General features: G+C 44.5%; 1 protein-coding gene across 1 annotated transcript in view; it reads right to left on the bottom strand.

The window, feature by feature from the left end:
• The window catches only part of DCAF4 (DDB1 and CUL4 associated factor 4), a 16,632-nt gene extending 3,324 nt beyond the window's left edge, over positions 1–13,308 (bottom strand). Inside the window, exons 1-13 of the mRNA XM_078870258.1 lie at positions 13,289–13,308; positions 12,692–12,872; positions 11,557–11,624; positions 10,029–10,132; positions 8,093–8,250; positions 7,364–7,443; positions 6,819–6,897; positions 5,938–6,075; positions 5,534–5,607; positions 2,924–3,015; positions 1,983–2,069; positions 1,177–1,274; positions 602–781 (exon numbers count right to left, since the gene is read on the bottom strand). Coding sequence (XP_078726384.1) covers positions 602–781; positions 1,177–1,274; positions 1,983–2,069; positions 2,924–3,015; positions 5,534–5,607; positions 5,938–6,075; positions 6,819–6,897; positions 7,364–7,443; positions 8,093–8,250; positions 10,029–10,132; positions 11,557–11,624 — 1,158 coding nt within the window. The 5' untranslated portion in view covers positions 12,692–12,872; positions 13,289–13,308. The remainder of the gene's footprint in view (positions 1–601; positions 782–1,176; positions 1,275–1,982; positions 2,070–2,923; positions 3,016–5,533; positions 5,608–5,937; positions 6,076–6,818; positions 6,898–7,363; positions 7,444–8,092; positions 8,251–10,028; positions 10,133–11,556; positions 11,625–12,691; positions 12,873–13,288) is intronic.

Raw genomic sequence — 13,308 nt, 5'->3', positions numbered from 1 at the left:
TTGATGATTCTATTTGATCGCCAAACGTGGCCTTTTAACTTTGAGTTTGCTTTCCACTTGTGGTGCTTCACTGCATCGCATGCTTTCAGATGCGCTTCTGCAGCTATCTGGAACAAGCTTCCTTCCGACAGTAGAAGCCACTGGAGCTACGCACTTTTAAATCTAGATTGAAAATCATTTCTTGAGAACTGTTTTTGTGATAATTGGTTTTTTACCCTTCTATCTGGCAACAAAACTGACACCTTTTTACAAGGAGTCATGTTTGCATAGACCGCAATACCTGCAGTCATAAATACAAACAAAAGACATAACTCTGATAATGTGCACTGTCCTTGCACTATCAGAGTTATGTCTTTTGTTTGTATTTATGACTGCAGGTATTGCGGTCTATGCAAACATGACTCCTTGTAAAAAGGTGTCAGTTTTGTTGCCAGATAGAAGGGTAAAAAACCAATTATCATATTTTTACTGGCAAATGAGGTTCCCATAGAACTGTTTTTGTGTTTATTTTATTGTCCTTCCCCCCACGCATCTCCGATTATCACGGTTGGCTACATACGGTGCAAAACAAGTTCAACATACACACACACACACAGCGCACCTTGCCGGCCATGTCACTGGCGAGCAGGTAGTTCTCATCGGCGAGCGTGCGCAGGGCCACGATGGCCGACTCGTGCCGGAGTAGCGAGCGTCGCCGTCGCGAGCCGTTGGGCCCTGTCCCGTCCCGCAGGTCTGCCCGCCACACCTTGCCCGACCGACAGCCGCAGTACAGCAGCGGGCTCTAACGGGCAGAGGCGGCACGTACGTACACATACCTCTTGGTTAGAACAGACCAAATGTGTTGTTATTTCAACCTCGGTTTAACACGTAATGATAAAACACAGACATGGGAACAGGACTCGCTCTGTGTCTTTGTGTGTCTCTCTCTGCATGTGTGTCTGCCTATGCTGTTCCCTTGTCTGTGTTTTATCATTCATTCTTACCTGATGATGGTTGCTTGTGTTGCAACCGAAACGTCGTATTCTATTATTTTTTTATTTTCTACGTGACTTTCCCGAAAGAACCAAAGAGTAATTCCTGCAGTCACGAAGGCGTCGGATCTAGTTTTCAAGATGTATTAAACAAAACATCAATGGTAATGCTTTTGTGTTTGTGCGTGTGTGGGCGTACACACACCTGCTCTGCAAAGCACTGTGCCAAGACGTCGCTGTGTGTGTGGATGGTCTGCTGGTGCCCGGTAACAACATCCGTCACCACCGCCTTCCCCGAGCAGCCTAGATGGGTGAACACAGAGAGGGGGACATCTGCCATCTGGCTTGGACAGGAAGTATTCTTTAAGCCATCCGCTGCACGGCAGGCGTTTGGCTCAAACTCCCTCCAACCTGTTGGTCTTCAGCTTTATTCTTCTTCGTTTCACGGTGTGGATCCCCCGCTGCCTTCAAGTTATTCAGCAACATTCACGTTTCTGCCTCTTGGCCTCTTTCCCAGAACTTCCTTCATCAAGCTGTCACCTCTGAGAATGTGCCTCCCAATCCACATATCTTGCTTTCTAGATAGTTCTAATTAGACTTGTCTCCTACTGAAGCTGCTCTGGAATTCCCTCATTTCTCTTTCTCTCCAAATTGTTTTCTCCATCCCGTGTCACAAACCACAGCTAAAGACTTTACAGTCTTTTAAGAACACTGCGGAAAGCCGTCCCTTTTATGCCGAGTCGACCTTGGGAGAGATCCGAACAAAGGATAAGTATGCAATGTAGCTATTGTTTATTTTTTACTGCAAACATGTCAGTAAGTAAACCAATCACTTTAAGAAGTAATACATACAGATGACACGTCCTATATCTTCACCCCTGTCCAGTTGTTTTAAGTTCTACTAGAATCACTCCTACCCCATTAACCTGGATAATTGAGAGTTGACTGCATAGAGTTCTATTAAAGTAGAACATCTGTAAGTGTTGCATCATGCCAACGGGATAGGATCACCTGCACTGAAGCAGTGGTTGTGTTGAGGATGACGGCCATAAACGCAGGAAAAAGTCAGGATGGTGAAGTTGAAGATTGCATCAACGCCTGTGGAGTGAGAGAGAATCATCGAGGAATCGTCTGGCCTGATTGTCTTTAGCAGGCAGAGCAATACAGGTCTCAAAAGCCTCTTATTTAGGAGGTCTTGCTTCGGAGGAGCATTGATTGGTTTGCTTTTGTGTTACTTGAGCGTGGGAGGAAACCTAAGAGCATGGCAGGCGACTAATCCACACCGCCCCATTCCCATAGTTACAATAAATGCGCGGTTGGCACGATTAGCTACATACGATGCAAAATAAGTTCAACATACATCAAATTGTGTAATATCTAGAAATTACAATATATGCAAATTATATTAAGATAATTTATTTACAATATATAATGGTATGAGATAGAACGAGGCAGGCAACACAAATGCCACAAATCAAAATTGCCACAAGATATAAGACAACACATTTTCTATATTCTCCAGATTATAAAACACCACAAACTTTGGAGCCATGTTTTTTCAAATATATATTTTAAATCGGGAGAATATGGTACGACAAAGAGCCATCTTCTATAACAGGATTATGAAGATGCCAATTTAAATTCGGGAGATGTCTTTCATAAGATGATTCTGAAGAGCTGGTGGGTGTCATCTCTCCTCTGGGTGATTATGTATTGCTCTGGAAAACCATCTACCGGAAGATGATTCTGAACTCCCGGTACTTAAAACATCGAAAAAAAAATATTCTCTGGATAAGACGTACTCCCAATTAAAATACAGGGAAGACATAACATTTTATCATTCTGAGAATACGCTATTGCATATAAACATGATGTTAAAATTCCAGCAGGTGTATGGGGTTAATTCTGTACAAGCAGAATCAATTAAAGCAGACGCGGCTGACGAGCAGGACCTGTGCCTTCTCCGGTGAAATACGAGACGGGCACCAGCTCCACCGACGCGTGCATCGCACCGTCACTCACCGCCACTTCATTGCGAGCAATTCTGAACGATACAGGCGAAGGTCAAGGAAGTGAAAGTGCACGGCGTGAGCGGTGAACAGCTAACCAGTGACACTCGTTTTGGAGGGGAGTGGGGGCAAATAACAGGGTTAGGCCTATGAAGAGAAATGTCAATGTACAGTAATACTCGGGTTTACTAAACTTACTAAAACTAAGCTCTTTATTTCACCAATGAAGCCCCCCACTGAGCTGTGTAGCTCTTTCTCAGAAGTGACCTGGGCACAGATAATAGCTCAACGAAGTGGCTGATCATGTCGACATTTATAGCAGAAGCCAAATATTTTTAACCACCCATCCAGAGCCTGTGCCTCAGCCAACCTCGTTGCACCATCTCCAAGGAGGATGACTTCTTGGGTGCATCCCCTTCCTTGCCTGCCACTCAGTAGTTGTTCTGCCATCAGCCATCATCCTCACTAGCGACATGTCCGGCCCAAAGCCACTTAGTTTTATTCACAGGTAAAATTACATCTGTAACGTACATGTTCCTAATCCATATACTCCTCTTCGTCTGTCATTGTAGTCCCAAGAATGTATCTTTCTATGAACTTATGTTCCATATACTAACCCGTGTCCATGTTCCTGATCAGGCAATATGCACTAATTAAAACAGTCTAATTTAGATGCTTTGAGCTTGTTTAAATGGAAAACTACTTTGACTTCTATGTCAATGTTTGACGACCTCACTGGAACGAGCTGCACTCTGTTGTTGTTCAAGAGCAGTGTCAAGGCTCGGTGTCCCAGCTCCCACGATCACGTGACTCCGCAGTGACTCATTGTACTACTCACGTACCATTTCTCTACAGCAGTAAACAGAAACTGTAACCAGAAACCAGGTCAGGTAGCAAGGAGAGTTATAATAGGTGTTTCTGAATGGTGCACAGGTTCTCGACAGACAGACAGACAATTCAACTCAAGTCCTGTGCAACGAATGCTGCTTATGTTCCAACAGCATGTATAACATGGAATTCTGGCAAAGGCATTAAGCATGCAGTCATCCCAGTGGAGTCCCAATTTACCCTGCAGACAACGGTCTGTGTTGAACCGCTACGGAACATCGCACGGCAGGTGCGTCGACCTCTCACCTCGATGGACGATTACCAACAGCCCACAGTGCGACTGCGGTCACCAATCTCAAACCATGGCCCACAAAGGAACACTGCTGCCCAATTCGATCGGTTCCACACAACTCAGACATGACTTCAACCGAGAAGATGGATGCAAAATGTAGCTATCTTTGGAAGGACGTTGATCAACCAAGTACAGTGATACCTCGGTTCACGAACTTAATTCGTGAACTGACTCTGGTCATGAACCGAATTGGTCGTGAACCGAGGCACATTTTCCCATAGGGTTCAATGTAAATCCGGTTAATCCGTTATGACCTGTTTTTTTGGTTTTTGAAGCACAAAAATATGAAACAAATGACAATACACATTACTGTAGTACTGTACAGTATAGTAATGTATAAAAAGAGAACACTAACCTTGCTTGAGATGACTTCTGGCATGGAGGAAGGCAGGTGGGAGGCGGGTGGGAGACAGTAAGCACTCAAACGGGTGAACTGTACAATACAGTAAGTACAGTATTGTACAGTACAGTAGTACAGTACAGTACTGTATGTGCTAAAAAGCACACCAAAAATCAAAGTCACTGAAAGTGTCTTCACAGTACTCACAGTACTTCTTTCTGTGTCTCTTCTTCTCTCCACGATCTTCCTACAGGAAGTCACGACCATGTGACAGCCTGGAAATAGCATTAAAATGGCCGCGGCTCCTGTTCGTGAACCGAAGCGGAGTTCGTGAACCGGAGCATATTTTTATGAAATTTTCTGTTCGTGAACCGAGTTGTTCGTGAACCGAAGCGTTCGTGAACCGAGGTATCACTGTATAGTGTTAACTGTTGTGTTGGCCGATTCTCTGAGTTTCATTACATTTCTAAATGTTGCTAAGTTTTATATCTTTTTTTTGTCTCTATCACCTTTTTCCCTCTGTAAATTTCACCCCCACCCTCTCGCCCGTTGCAGCAGCCCCCCCTCCCCCCTCCTCGGATTAGCCGGTCACCCACCCCTACCCTCTCTGCGATTACATGTACTTGCAAATTCCATCCCTCGTCCCGCCCACTTACCCTTGGGTTGTACCCACCACAGACGTCTATAACCTTTGGTTGAGGTAGCTCTCTCGCTACATTTCCTCCTCAGCAGTCCACCTGCTGTATTCTTTCACCTGAAGATGATGGCTTGTGTTGCTATCGAAACGTCGTGATCTTTCAGTTATTTTTTCTATCTATGTCACTTTACCGAAAGAAACAAAGAGTATAAATTCCTGCAGTCACGAAAGCTTAAAATCAGCATTTTGTTTATTCATCGGGCAACTGCTAAAGTTATCCACTGGCGCACTCATCCCGACATGAGCATATGAACATACAACTGACACCATTTCCACCCATCATAAATAATCAAGATTAAACCACAATGTATTGTGTAGTGACAAAATGGTCCTCACTTTGTAATAATGGGTAAAGGATACAAAATATGAGAGTCCTTCCCATTGAACGATGCCCAACTCATGGAGTTTAGCTGTTGAGGCAGACAGGCAGGCAGACAGACACGCGCACACAGCAACACGTACACAACAATGTGAAATTATTTTGCTCAGCCTCAGACACAAAGCTTATATGGGTATGTACTAAATAACACATTTTTTTTGGGATTGTCTTCCTTTAAATAAAACGATCATGATACATATGTAGAAGGTGAGAACCAATGAAACCAAACTCTCTTTTGCAAGTTAAGCACAATTCAATATTTTTTGGTCACATGGTCCCCGAGTTTTCTATAGACACACGAACGCTCCAGAATGCTGCAGTGCACGTGGCCAATCAAGCGCTCCCTTGGCGACATCCCTACCTTGCAGGGAGAAGCCTTGAGCAGACCGTATATCTTGGTATGGAGCTTGCCCTCCCGACAGGACAGGTCAAAGAGCCCATACTTGTAGTGGGTGTGCTCGTTGTACAGAGCGAAGATGCGCTCCGATTTTGAGTCGAGCTGTAGCAAATAGGACGTGCCAAGTCGCGTCATACCAGCCACCGCGAATGTGGATAGGGAAAAAACGTTCCTTATCAAGATAGGAATGGTAGCTTAGTCACTGTAATAGTCCCAACAAGAGTGGTCAAACAACAGTTGCACAGTGTGACCTGCAGTTAATGCACCCTGTACATTGCACCATGACTGTACCCATACGGACATTTTTATTCACCCAGAAAAGTGTTAATACATCTGACAAGATTTATTTCAGGAAGGTGCGAAAAGGTTTCGCTAAATTTGGCCAATTCCTTTCGTATGAGGAATCTGAAATTCCGAGCAAGTCTACATTAGTAGAAGAGATAAACCTCTTAAAACGGAACATGGGTCAGCAAACCTACTTGCAGTACTGCATAATACGAGCATCACTTTGTTGATCGGCTGGTGAGTGTTACTACACACACAATAACTCAAATCGCTCTCTGTGATTCACAAATACAGCATCCAGATTACAGGCATGGACTGCAACCAAAACCATCAGAGTGATAACTTCGCCTGACTCCAGAATCATCAATATTTTCCCTTCATTCATAGAAAATTGGTGTTGCCAAATGCCTGGCCTGCACACGGCCTCCTCGCTGCAACTTTAAGCTTCTCATTTACGAAGTTAAACAAACAGCATGAGGCAGAGCTCCAACAGCGGTTAATCCTGGACCCAGAGGACAGCTCACCGGACCACTCCGTCACCGGTAACGGGGCAGCCGTACCTCCAATAGCCCGAAGTCGCCACTCACGGAGTGCACCACCCGCCGCTGCATGGCCACAAGCTTCAGCTCGTGCATCAACCTGCATGGGAGAGGAGAGGTTACCAAATGCGTGAATGAGGCCCGTCAAAACCACTAGATCACTGTATTACTCAAGCGGTTAATTAACCAATAATAGAGCTTAAAAGTAAAAGTTTAATAGCCTTAGCCGATGACCAAATCACACGGAATGTGCCCGATCTCGTCAGATTTTGGAGCTAAACAGGCTTGATCCTGGATAGTGCTTGGAGGGGTGACCACTATGCATAAAGAAGTTATCATAATAGATAGGGCTTGCAGAGCTACACAATGAGCAGCAGAGGTTGAGAGCAGAAAAATCCCTTGTCCTGTACTCCGATGCTTCCACATCTACAGCTCCACACCTTCACCAACCCGTGCTGACCAGCGTGGTGAAATATGGTCCAATAACGCTCACGGCCGGCACAGGGTTTAGAGAGGACCTCAGCCAGCAGTGGATTCACAAAGGTGCCGTACAAAGTTGAACGGACCTGCTGTAGGATCGTGTCGAGTGGAAGCCAGCTCTTCGCTCGTTGAGCACCCTGGTGACCGGCACTCCATTTTGAGGGACCTCGCAGGGAGAAAGGTTAAGACACGCACACGCAAGAGTCACAAGCAGCGGTGGATTTACACCAGTTGGAATCATTCACATGGCCGTGTGATTCATGCCACATGTATAAAACCAGCAGATGGAACGTGGCCATTATTTGCAAATGAGCTGTAGGCAGCTCAGCTGAGCTACAAAGAGAAGAAAACTGACCACGTCACTCATTAACACTGCATTGTGAAAACTGGCTACGGTTATAGGGCATTCGGTATTCTTCAGAGTGAAGAGTCCGAAGAATGGATATTGCATCATGAAACAAAAGCGTACAACATGTTTAAAGTGATCATGCAATGTGAATGGTGAACAGCGTGAATGTTTCTTTATCCTGCTTGTGTACCATTCCCAATGTAGTCCCTCAATCTTTGATTTCAATTGCACTCCTCAATGTAAATACAAACTGTTGTCTCAGGTATCCTGTTAATGGTAATTTCAGTTTTAGAATCATGATTGTAGTTTTACAAATTGATAATTTACCTTTCATTCTACAGTTTTGGGTAAGTAAGCAGGTGAGAGCGGGTGAGCGAATGAGCAAGTGAGCGGGTAAGTGAGCAGGTGAGCGGGTGAGCGGGTGAGCAGGTGAGCGGGTGACCATGGGTGGGCAGTTGACCCTTACCCTGTTGGTGCTCTCATCCTGCTTGAGCAGCTGCAAACGCTGGCGCTCCTTCTCTCGTGCGCAAATGCTCTCCGTCGTCAGGGGGTTGCAGTTGTTGTGGCCGGGCAGCAGTCGAAAGTAACGGTTCTTCTCGCGGTCAAAGTAGAAGCCTGGGAGTTCTGAAACAATTACAAAGAACTACCGTGAATTTTAATATGAAAAATCCAGGATTATATGGGGAAAAAAATTCAAGGTTATTTTTTTTCGTAAATATTTAATTTTCAAAACATATACAAAATGTTTTCGTACATTTGCAAGTACAGCAATCCGTCGCCAGACGCAAACTTGTCAACCACGGAATTCATGTATACACGGTTTACTATCTGTGTGCCCCCATAAGCCCCTTGTGCTTTACCAACGGCGGCTTTGCCTACCGCGGCCTTTTCTAGGAACCAAACCCCCGCAGTTGGCGAGGGATTGCTGTCGTAATTTTTGCACTGCCTTGTTTACAACTTTGGACAACTCTTGAGATCAATGTGGCCAGTATACAGTATGGTAAATCAATGCACAATGTTACACTTCAGTTTAGTTCACTCATCTCAGCACATTATAATTTAATTGTAGCATTTTTCTGTTAATCCAGTCTAATGTAGCCATCGGTGTTCTACTTTTAAAATAGTGAATAAAGAATGAGTGGCAAGCAGTCAAAAAATCTTAATAGCGTATGAAGGTGTACGATCTGGTGTGAGGTGAGCAGCCGATTGACTATAAGTGTCTTCTCTGTGGTGTGAGATCTTTCAGGGTTATGGCCATTCCCTGACAAGGTGTGATATTTTGCTATCTTGGGGAGTTGTGACAACATGTTTCATCACCTTTTCACTTTGATACTCTGATAGCACAACTGACATGCAATGAGTAGAAACAATCAAAAAGCATAGTTTGTCAGAATCAGAATACTTATTTAGACTGGAGTAATCCGATTAGCTATGAAAATCTTTTTCAGATGACAAAATATAACCTTCAGAGTAGAGTAAATTCAGCTTCCACCAAGGTTGTTCGTTTGCCTATTAGACATGGACGTACGAGTTTGCTATACAAAGACATAGGCAAGAAAAAGTAAAAAAGTTAATAATATGATCCAAGCTGTATAACATTATAATTGAATATGTGGCAGCTGCAAGTTTATTCCGCAATCCTCTAACGCGCCCACTAGAGTGTGCTTTCGTACTGTGACCACCACCAGCAATGAATCTAAAGGACAGAATTGCATGTACAGTTTGTGACCTACAAAAATGAATTTGGAATATGCACAGGATGGAATATGCTTTAGCTACCGAAAACCTCTTAACTCTATCCCAATCATAGGCAGCCGAGATATTTGCAATGCCACTCACTTGCTGTAATGCCATTTCCGAGCCTCCTCATAGCACAATAGATTTGGGAGTTTCAGAAATCTTTACGATCCCCCGACCCTTGTCTCCAAAACAATGGATTAGAGGTGTGTGCATGCCTCCCACGATCAGCTCACTGCAACAGCGGGCATGTTCAGTCAGTGTGGCCAGCACGGCTAACCGAATATACAAAAGCCCCTTTTCCACAGCCAATTACTTTAGAAAGCTATTGCTGGCCACTCCTGACTCTTACTCCTATGTTTTTTTTAACCAGATAAAGTCCACTTAGATACAGAGCTCTCTTTCAGAAGTGACCTGGCCACAAATAATAGCTCAACGAAGTGGCTTATAATGTGGAAATGTATAGCAGCGAAACACTCTAAAGGTATGTTTCTAAATGTGGAGGGAAAACTGGAGGACCCAGAGAAAAATCCACACGACCACGATAACATGAGAACATACAAACTACACATATATAGGTGTCAGGGTCTGGCTCAAACCCACGACCTCCTGTATGCTAGGCAAGGTAATTAACATTCCGCCGCCACAGCACCCCCGGCATTGACCTGGTGCGTCGCTCGTGTCCCCCGTCTGGGCCAGCTGTGAGACGGCAGCTGCTGAAGACGTGCCCTCCCCATGTGCTTCACTCGGTCGGTGTCGGTGTCTCATCCTGACAAGAGAGGGAACCCACAATCATCCCTCCTGTTGATACCAGGGCAATCAATAATGATCAGATAAATCAACTTTCATTCTCTAGCTCAGAAAAAAAAATACATTTGTTAGTCCATCAGCCTATTGGCCTTTTAAACTTATATTAAACAACAGAATATATTTAACAACAGAATATGTTTAAGCAAACTCTGTCCCTGTTTTGACATTCTGGGTCTCATTAGCAGTCAGCCTTGGTTATCAAATACGTTTGCTTTACCGTGTTTTTGGTGTGAGCACTCGCTAGCAATGGGATCCGTGACTGTGAAAAATAAATCAATTTTCTACAACTAAAGTTTATTCTGAAGCAAAATTTTTATGTAGCCAAACTGTAGTTCAGTTCTCAAGCTGTCAACCGCTTAAGGGTTCAAACATCAGCCAGGGTGAACCCAGTGGGTTTTGGAGTAAAATATCTTCCCACAAGTAACTTCAAATGTGGTTGCATTTAGATTAAGAATTTAAAACGTTTATTTTAAAGTGCAATTAAAGACGTCAAGGTCTGCGTTGCAACATTTTTACTTGGACCTTAATGAGCTCCCACCTGGTTAAAGTTGAATAGTCTTCAAGGATTTAATCAACACCATAGTCATTTATTTATCCAGAAAAGTCTCAGTGAATATTGAGTCTATTTATAATTACGGTCCTGGATTGGGATATTGTGCCAATTAAATTATGAGAATTGGACATTTGGGAGTAAGCCAGGCAAACTGCAGAAAAACCCCATTCATATTTAGGGAATAATGCTCAAACGTCCACACAAATCGGTGCATAAACCCACTTGCTGTATTGCCATCTCTTCGTCAACTCACAGTGCAAGATATTCGGGAGTTTCACAAATCTATGTGAGCCACCAACCCTTGCAATCATCTCTACTCTGTGTGATAATGGCCACAGCTATTATTGGACTGAAAAAAAACAACCAAGATTGGCAAGCATATGCAATGTGCCTGTAACAATTAAATTCATTAGGAAAAATTTCCCCTCGTTTGTATGGTCTCGTTTGTATTGTATGTGTTGTCTCGTTTGTTGTTGTTCGCCCTATACATCTCATGAAAACTTTAGCATAGAATTTACTGTAAAGTTATATCCACAAATACTCCAATGTATCTACACATCAAAATATTTTTAAATAAATGAACGATTATGTCCTATCAAGGCACAATTATTGTAGTTGGTTCTGTCTGGGTCAGTGACCCAAACAATTATCCGCACACGGCACACACGCAGTATATCTTTCTCAATGACTCTATCTACAAGTCACGTGCTTTCTTCCAGTCTACCAGTGTCCTAGAATATATTCATTGAGAAATTCAGCCCTGTGTATTAGTACGTGGCTTAAATCTAAATCCGTGAACCATCGTGCATGATTTGCAGGCCCGCCCTCACCGCCTGTGCCCAGGCTCTGGTGCCACCCAGTGGCCTCGCTTCCTTCCTCCGCGCCACCTTCCACTCATCTGTACCCATTCGACAAGTGGGGCACAGTGTGTCACACGTGAACAATTTGTTTATTTCAAAAATGGTCATCACATTACAAAGAAGGCAACACGACACAGAATTTGAATACGTTACAATCTCACCGCAATTATCACAATGGCTGACAAGATATGGACATCTGTGAAAATACTAGACATTGTGAAAGAGTTTCATGGCTCATAGGATTCCTCCAATATAAGTACAGATTCTGATATCGGCCTGAGACGGCCACATGGGTACTTGATATCGTAATTTGATATTCTTGGTTCTTTCGGTAAAGTCACGAAAGAACCAAGAATATGAATCCCTGCAGTCACGAAAGCTTTAAATCAAAATCGTAATTTGACTTGAAACTTAATACGGTCCGACGTACCCCAGCCATCACTGGACAAAGCTCTGCTATGGTTCAGAAAGTGGTCACCTGCCACCTGTGCTGTAGGATCGATCGGCTGCTTCAAGCAGCAACGTGCACAGTGCATCCACAGCCCGGTCTCTATCCACTGCTGGGTGAGGGCGTCTCGAGCAGGCAACACGCACCGCACCAAGTGCTGGTGAGCCCGAGGGGAGATGTATTTGGTTTAGGGGCTTAACATCCCGGGCTAAACACAACATTAGAGCGGTTTACTTTTCAAATGACCATGAGGCGATGCTCATACCCCATTTACAGCCATGAGGCAGTTGCGGAAATTCTACGTTGCTATGGCGGGGGCGAGGCCATCACAGGCAAACTACTGACAGCTCTAATTTGCCAGCACAATGATAGTATAATAAACGCCACTAGTTATTATGCTATAATATATACATTTTTGTTTACATTTTACAAGTTAAGGCTTATTGAAGCTGAAGGCTAACCCCAAAGTGTTAATGCCCAAGAGTTTATGAATTCGCTAAAGCCAGTGTGGCCGAAGCACCCTGCTCATGCTGCAAGTTAGTCTCAGCTAATACAACTATTTAATGAGATATTATTTAAGTGCTTAATATGTTAATTATTGAAATTCTAACGAGGCCTGGCAGTGTGACTTTACATTAAATCACCGTGTTGGATAACCTTGTTGACGCCACTGCGTGCTGAGTGAGGAAGCCTCCTCCACTCGAGGCCGATCTCTCTCGAGAGAGAGGGTGGCCTCCTCCTCCTGCTCTTCCTCCTGCTCCTCGCCGGCGAGACGCCGCCGTCGCCGCCTTGCAGGTGGGGACACCAGCCACGCTGCACGCCGACACACGAGCGCGGCCTGTCGGTGCCCGACAGATAATGGGAGCTGCTTGCCGGCGTCAAAGTAGCACAACAGGAACACAGCAGGAGGCGTCTACACACCAAATAGAAACTTGCTGTAAGGAATCAACGGGGCCGTGGCCATCCACACTGCCGGGTGAACGGCGGCGGAGGCAGCTGCCCCCACGTGGGGCCCGGCGGATCGCCTGCCGCGCCGAGAGATCGAACTCGACACTTGCGCTCTCAACGTTACGCAACGGCAGCAACGCACATTTTAAATAAAGCGCGTTTTATATTACAAATAAAGCCACTGCCGTGTCAGCTCCACCAAGCAGCGCATGTTGATAAATAAAATTAAACTTTTAATGTTTCTAAAAGTCGCGATTAATGTCGTCAAGTGTTGTACAGTGCAACTGTTGGTACAGTACGCCATACCGTAAAGCCGAGCGTGGTGA

The sequence above is a fragment of the Lampetra fluviatilis genome, chromosome 30 (genome assembly GCF_964198595.1).
Source record: "Lampetra fluviatilis chromosome 30, kcLamFluv1.1, whole genome shotgun sequence".
Classification (NCBI taxonomy): Eukaryota; Metazoa; Chordata; class Hyperoartia; order Petromyzontiformes; family Petromyzontidae; genus Lampetra; species Lampetra fluviatilis.
Note: the sequence above shows the minus strand (reverse complement) of the source record. Positions and strands in the feature narration are given on the sequence as shown.